The sequence below is a fragment of the Sorex fumeus genome, unplaced genomic scaffold (assembly GCF_029834395.1).
Source record: "Sorex fumeus unplaced genomic scaffold, SorFum_2.1 ptg000017l, whole genome shotgun sequence".
NCBI classification, from domain to species: domain Eukaryota; kingdom Metazoa; phylum Chordata; class Mammalia; order Eulipotyphla; family Soricidae; genus Sorex; species Sorex fumeus.
Window position 1 is genome coordinate 1,485,576 of NW_026606074.1, and position 7,128 is coordinate 1,492,703.

Genomic DNA, 7,128 nt, shown 5'->3' on the forward strand with positions numbered 1-7,128 from the left:
CCAGCTAGTGGGCCGCTCGGGCCAGGAGGGGTAGCCAGGCTTCTGGGTGTCCGAGGGACGGGCTACCCTCAGCACAAGGCTGCCTCAGTCTCCCCCATCCGCCTCGTCTGGGTCACTTCTGACAGCTGGTGGACTGGCGGGAGGGGCAGTGGAGAACAGGGCTGGCCGGTCCTTAGGGGGCCCTTCCACACCCTGCCCTCCCGCAGGGGGAGCGCTCGGGGGGCACACGGTGCCCCGTGGGTCCATCTCCTGCACACCAGCCTCAGCCACCTGCTCCCAGCCCCCCCCCCCCCCAGTCCGCCCATGCCAGCGTCTCCCAGGCAAGGTGCTGGAGCCCCATTCAGCCTGGCACCTGCATCCCAGCCAGACCCCGGGGGTCCAGCCTTGCCTGGGGCAGCTCTGTGCCATCCACCACCACTGCTGCCCTGCATTGTGCCCACAGCGAGTGGACGTGCCCATTCAGAATGCTAAGCCCCACAGCGGCCATGAAATAAAACCAGCGGCTCAGCCCCAAAGAGCTTCGCGAGTGGGTCTTCCTTCTGCGGCCAAGCCTCCGCCTGCTCTGACTTGGTTAGAACTCGCTCCCCTGCCAGCGCCTTGGTGCCCAGCTCTACTGGGTGATGGCCCATGCCCAGACTCCTCCGTTCCGCAGAGCCCTGCCTGGGGAGGGGGCCGCCCCTCACAGCTTCAGGCATCAGGCTGCAGGTGGGAGAGGTCCTTCATCCCACTCCCCTCCCCTAGTGATCTGCACGTGCAGGTGGGGGTGTTGGGCGACAGTCTAGACAGACCCCAGGAGCCTGCAGCCACCAGAGCTTTATGAGGACGCACGCGTGACTTGGGGAGGAGGGCTCCCTTCCTCTGGATTTAGAGGGATTGGGACTGTGGATGGGGTGAAGGAGGTCTGGCCGGGAGGGTGGACTCTCAGGGTGCTGCCGGAGTTACCTCTGTGGCCGACTGGGAGGGGCGGTAGAGCCTCACTGCAGAGAGAGCAGGGGCCGGGTGGGGGAGAGTTGTGCCCTCCACCCACTCCAGAGCGAAGAGCCAGCCTTGCTGGCACCGAGGGCCAGCGGGGTCTGCCAGGACTGGAAAGGCCTTCAGCCGTGTCCCCATCCGCGCGGCCCACCTGCAGCAGCTGCCGAGGCCCAGGCTGCGGTGGCGCCCCTCCAGCTCGGACACGGCCTGCAGCAGGGAGCTGAAGCGCCGAGCGGACCCCGGACCCCCGTCGTCGTGGGTCTGGGCCGCCTCGCGCAGGAAACGCCGTGCAGCCTCCGGTAGTCGGTCAGCACCTTCTTCCTCCGGTCCATCGCGTGACCCTGCGGGCGGTCGCGAGGAGGGACACCTGGGTCCTGGGTGCGCGCCCCGCGGGCCGCCCCACGTCGGGGGCGGGGAGGGGGGAGCCGGCCCGCGGCCACTTGCCTTCCACACGGCGTCGTGGGACTCGGCCTGCCCATGCAGGTCCCGCGCGTCCTTCAGGTCCTTGTGCAAGATCTCCGCCGAGCCCCTGGGGTCCTGGGAGAGGGGCCGGTCAGAAGGGCCCAGGTTGGCCCCGGCCCGCGCGCACCTTCCCGCGCGGTGCGCTCCTCCGGTGCTCGGCGTCGGGGGTCTCGGGGCGCAGGTGGGAGGCGCGGTATAGCGGGCCCGCGTCCGCGCGGCACAGCAGCTGCAGCGCTGCCTCGCAGGCCGCGCCGTCGCGCGTGGGCGTCGCGGCCGCCTTCTCGAGCGTTACCAGGCGGCGGCTGAGCGGCGGGCGGCCGGGCCCCACGGCGCGCTGCCAGGGGCGGCCGGCGCACGCGGAACACGGGAAGGGCCCATCGTCTCGCTCCCAGACGCGCAGCGCGCACGTCCGGCAGAAGCGGTGGCCGCAGTCGGCGCGCACGGACTCGCGGGGCACGCCCTGGCACAGGGCGCAGGCGGCCTGTGGGGGGCGGGCGCGCAGCGCCAGGGCGGCGGCCGGACCCCCGGAGGGCGCGGTCACACCGTCCAGAATGTGGGACCCCGGGAGGGCGCGGTCACACCGTCCGAGCGACTGTGAGACCCCCTGAGGGCGCGGTCACACCGTCCGGGCAGCTGCGGGACCCCCAGAGGGCGCGGCCACACCGTTCGGGCGGCGGCGGCGGCGAGACCCTAGGAGGGCGCGGTCACACCGTCCGGGCGGCTGCGGGACCCCCAGAGGGCGCGGTCACACCGTTCGGGCGGCTGCGGGACCCCAGGAGGGCATGATCACACCGTTCGAGCGGCTGCGGGACCCCCGGAGGGCGCGGTCACACCGTCCGGGGAGCGACGGCGGCGACGCGCTCCGTGCAGGGACCTCGCCGGGATGCGCTGAGCGCTGTCGCGGGCGGCGCGCTCCGTGCCAGGTCCTGGCAGAGGTGCGTACCACTCGGCCCGGTGCCCGCCGCCGGAAGCTCCACTCTCCGGCCCGCGCCGCTGGCCCGCGTCCTCGCACCCCGGAAGTCCGACTGGAATCGCCGCTCTGGCTACAGCTGAGCCGTGGAGAGGCCACGCGGCATTATGCGGAGCGCCACCGAAAGGGCTTTGGTAAGCTGCTAAGACCTGAGCCGCCGGCCGCTCAGCGCCCGCGCGGGGCTGGGGCGGGGCCGGCAAGGACTGCGTGGGTCCCCCGCGCGCCACGCCTGCGCAACCCGCCTCGCTCGCGGTCAGCGTCCACGGCCACTCGCAGCGACTCCCTGCGGCTGCCCCGGCAGCCCCCCTGAACTGGAGGGGAGGGGAGCGCAGAAACGTAAATTAGGACCCAGGAGGGGCCGGCCCGCTCAGGCATCTCTTCCCCACCTTGCTGGTTCTCTGGCTTTCCAGGGCAAAAAGCATCTCGTGTGGGGTTCTTCAAATCTGTACCTTTGTTGGTGCCCTAAAGCGCCCGGCCAGAGCCTCTGACTAGCCGTTTTGCCCGGGGAACGGGCGGCGCTGGAAGCAGGGAAAATGAAGTGTCCGCTTGGCGCTCGGGAGCTGCGCTCGGAGCCTACGTCGCCTCCAGACCGCACAGAACTGCAGATGGTGACGTGCACAAGGACCTATTCAAGGCGCAGACTCTGATGCAGAACCTTTGGGCGAGGGCCCGGGATTCTGTATTTCTACCGAGCTTCCCAGGTGAAGCTGAAAACTGTGAATTCCTGCCATTCTGTTTCTATCTGAAGCTAACGGGGCATGTCAGCCTCGTGTATATAGGAATTAATTTAAGGGGAAGGGAGGGGCAGTTCAGGAACTATTGACTTCCATAATCCTGTGTTGATGGATAATTAGGGGGTAATAATACGACCTAATTAGGAGATACCAGGAGACAGATGTGATCGCTGTAATAAGCTGGTAGGAGGGTTCAGCGTTTGCTTTCAGACCAATTTCTTCCCTTCTCCAGTTACGTCGTCGGCCTCGTTGCTCCACTCGATGTAAGAACCTTAATATATTTTCCAGTGCTTCCTAAAGAACCGTTAGCATTTGCGCTTGGATTCGAGAAAGAATTGATCTCGGTGGCTTTGTGAGGGTGGGAGGGGAGATGGGAGATGATGTTGAAGAGGCAGCCGGAACCCGCCCTCCCAGTTTCCCTAGGGCTGCGGGCCCCGCTCCTCTGCTCGTGGGGCTCGGGATCACCCCCATCCCCGTTGCCCTGTAGCCGGAGAAGATCGCGCCGAGGGGTGAAGGCGCGGTTTTGCGTCCGTGCGTCCAGACTCCCGGCTGAACAAAGGGCCCCTCCCCGGGATGCTGCAGAGGGAGGTCCGCACGCAGGTGCCCGCCGGACCGGGCGCGCCCGAGGCACCTTCGGATTGGCCGGACGACGGGCCAATAGCAAGGACGAGCCGGCATCCGCGATTTGCATAGCGCCTCGGAGCCGGCCGCCGTCCAATGGGGCGCGAGGGCCCGGGAGCCCTCATTTGAATAGAGAGCCGATAAATAGCGGCGCGCGCGCGGGCCGCGCCCGTGCCCAGCCCGGCGTCATGCCCGACCCGTCGCGCTCGGCGCCCGCGCCCAAGAAGGGCTCCAAGAAGGCCATCAGCAAGGCGCAGAAGAAGGACGGCCGCAAGCGCAAGCGCGGCCGCAAGGAGAGCTACTCCATCTACGTGTACAAGGTGCTCAAGCAGGTGCACCCCGACACGGGCATCTCGTCCAAGGCCATGGGCATCATGAACTCCTTCGTCAACGACATCTTCGAGCGCATCGCCGGCGAGGCGTCCCGCCTGGCGCACTACAACAAGCGCTCGACCATCACGTCGCGCGAGGTGCAGACGGCCGTGCGCCTGCTGCTGCCCGGGGAGCTGGCCAAGCACGCCGTGTCCGAGGGCACCAAGGCCGTCACCAAGTACACCAGCTCCAAGTGAGCGCGCCGCGGCGCCCGCACCCAAAGGCTCTTTTCAGAGCCACCTCCGGGTTCAAAAAGGAGCTTGCAACCTGGTCTGGCCGCGGCCGGCACTGCGTCCGGGGGGATGGGGTGGGGGGCGGGCTAGTCGCATGTTGGGGGGCAGGGCCGGCTGAAAAGCTAAGCTCTCCGGGGGGAACATGAACCCCAAAGACCTACCGGGTCAGTGCGTTTCATCCCCTGCCAGAAACCTGGGGGGTTGCGGAAAGCCCCTCCTAGCGACGGCGTCAGTGCCTGGGCGGGAGCAGGGCTAAGATCGCCCCCTGGGAAGCCTCACAGCCTCCCTCTCTACGCCCCTTCTGCCCTTGACTGATCAAAACGGTGGGACAGTTACTGGTCTGCACCTTCATCCCGCAGCGAAAATGTCTGGTTAGGTGGTATGGGTTCTTGAAGCTGAAATAAATACACTAATGTTTTTCAACCTTGTTACTAGATGGAATTCTCTTGCCTTTGTAATAGGAGCGGAGATGAGCTCTCTCCCTGCATGGCAGGCACGTCTATGGAGGGCTCCGGTGCAGTGGCCTTGTACTGGAAACATACAGCCCTAGTGTGGCCTGGTCACAGACGACACAGCCCAGCAGCTGGGGCTGCTGTCCTGTGTTTCCCCACATTGACTCTCTTCTCTAGCAAGAAAGTCGTTCGTGGGATTTGGGGTATTTGGATGTTTTTGTGGGCGTGCGCTCCCTCCCCCACCCCCCATCTGCGGATGGGTTTGTTTTTGCTTTGGGGTCGTGCTTGGGAGCTAATTTGCTTGGGACTTGAGGTCCTCTCCAGGGCTCCCTGCACTCCGTCCCTTTAAGCCATCCCCCCACCATTTATGGACCTTGGAGAGGAGGGGTGGAGGCACTGCTGAGGCATCATGTGCCAGGGTGCCATGGACCCTGGGGTTAAACAAGCACCTTAGCCCCTCTCCCTCTTCAGCCTTTTGGCTCCTTAAAAGAACAGCTTTCCCTTCTAAATCTTTGCTTTACTCCATAATTAACATATGACCAAAGATTTGCAGCCAATGGGGCTGGAAAAATAATACAGGGTAGGAAGCTTGTCTTGCATGCAGCTGACCCAGGTTTAATCCTCAGCATTCCTTATGATCCCCTGAGCACCACCAGGGGTAACTGCTGAGTGCAGAGCAGAAGTAACGCCTGAGCACTGCCGGGTGTGACCCAAAAAATTTTGCAGTCAAGAGGTCCGAGAGAGGGGCTGGAGCGATAGCACAGTGGGTAAGGCATTTGCCTTACACGTGGCCAACCCGGGTTCGATTCCCAGTATCCCATATGGTGCCCTGAGCACCGCCAGGGGTAATTCCTGAGTGCAGAGCCAGGAGTAACCCCTGTGCATCGCTGGGTGTGACCCAAAAAGCCAAAAAAGAAAAAAAAAAAGAGATCCGAAAGATAGTATAGCAGGTAGGGCACTTGCCTTGTACATAGCTGACCTGAATTTGATCCCCAGCACCCCATAAGGTCCCAGGGTCCACCAGGAGTGATCCCTGAGCTGAGTGTAAGCCTCAAGCACTGTTAGGTGTGCTCCCACAAAAAAAAAAAAGCCATGTAAAATACTTCATACCTCATTGTTGAGGCCAGAGATTCATTAGCAGTCTGGGGCACAGGCTCTGAGTGCTTGGAGGCCCAGGTTCAATCCTGGCACTGTATGGTCCCCTAAGCACTGAACCAGGAGTAGCCCTGGAGTAGCACCAGTGTGTGGTCACTTCTGGCAGTGCCAGACATTGATCCAAGGTCAGCTGCATGCAAGGTCAGTGCCTATAAAATCTTAACCCCTATACTCTATGGCCCAGAATTTATTTTTCTTTTTGGGTCACACCCGGAGATGCTCAGGGGTTACTCCTGGCTCATGCACTCAGGAATCGCTCCTGGCAGTGCTCAGGGGACCATATGGGATGCTGGGAATCGAACCTGTGTCGGCCATGTTGGCTGCGTGCAAGGCAAACGCCCTACCCGCTGTGCTATCGCTCCAGCCCCTGGCCCAGAAATTTTAACTATTTCAGTTTAGGGGCCACACCTGGCCATGCTCAGGACTGACTCCTAGCTCTGTGCTTAGCGATCACTCCTGTCAGAGCTCGGGAGCCCATTTGTGGTGCTGGAGACATAACCCAGGTCATTTGCATGCAAGGCAAGTGCCTTCCCCATTGCACTGTCTCCAGCCCTCCATCAGCATACACCCTATTTACAAATAAAAGGGGGAATTGGGCCCTCATGTTAAACCTCTCACGGAGAATTGCTAGGCTCCCTGCCCCAAATAGGGCAAAAGAAGAAAAGATCACAAAAAGGCTAGATGTGCTTTCTTTCCCTTACCCAACTTGTCTCTCCCAGTGAGTGCCCAGTTCAGAGCAAGGCTGCTTGGCATCACAGAATCCAAGGATGCTGATGGAGGAGGAAGCTCGTTAGTACAGAAAATTTACTTTCATCTCCCTTCCCCAAATTAAATCTGCAGCAGGGACGGGGGTCAGAGTCTGCTCGCCCCCGGGTGCCTCCTTCGGGCTCCAAGACCCAGTGAATCTGCTTTTCTGGGGCAAAGCATGGTGCGGGAAGGGATGCAGCGCCGGCGCGTGGCCAGTGGTGCTGGGTGACATCACCGGGGCGTCACCCAACGAGGCGGGGGAGGCGCGAGGGGCGGGGGGCGGAATGGCACAAGGCCCCCTCGCCCATTGTCTCCTCGGACCCGCCGCTCGGGCGTCCTGAGACCGTGTTCCAGCCCCTTCCTCGGCCGTGTGGGTGGCTCTGAAAAGAGCCTTTGGGTGCGGGCGCCGC

General features: G+C 63.1%; 1 protein-coding gene across 1 annotated transcript; it reads left to right on the top strand.

The window, feature by feature from the left end:
- Positions 1 to 3,929: 3,929 nt before the first annotated feature.
- On the top strand, positions 3,930 to 4,341 carry LOC130021539 (histone H2B type 3-B-like). The gene has a single exon (XM_056112300.1). The coding sequence runs from the start codon at positions 3,948 to 3,950 to the stop codon at positions 4,326 to 4,328; it is 381 nt and encodes a 126-aa protein (XP_055968275.1). The 5' UTR covers positions 3,930 to 3,947; the 3' UTR covers positions 4,329 to 4,341.
- The last annotated feature ends 2,787 nt before the right edge of the window (positions 4,342 to 7,128 follow it).

What these genes read in the sequence shown, in the direction of transcription:
- LOC130021539 (XM_056112300.1), top strand. Translation starts at nt 3,948, where the DNA reads ATGCCCGACCCGTCGCGCTCGGCGCCCGCGCCCAAGAAGGGCTCCAAG.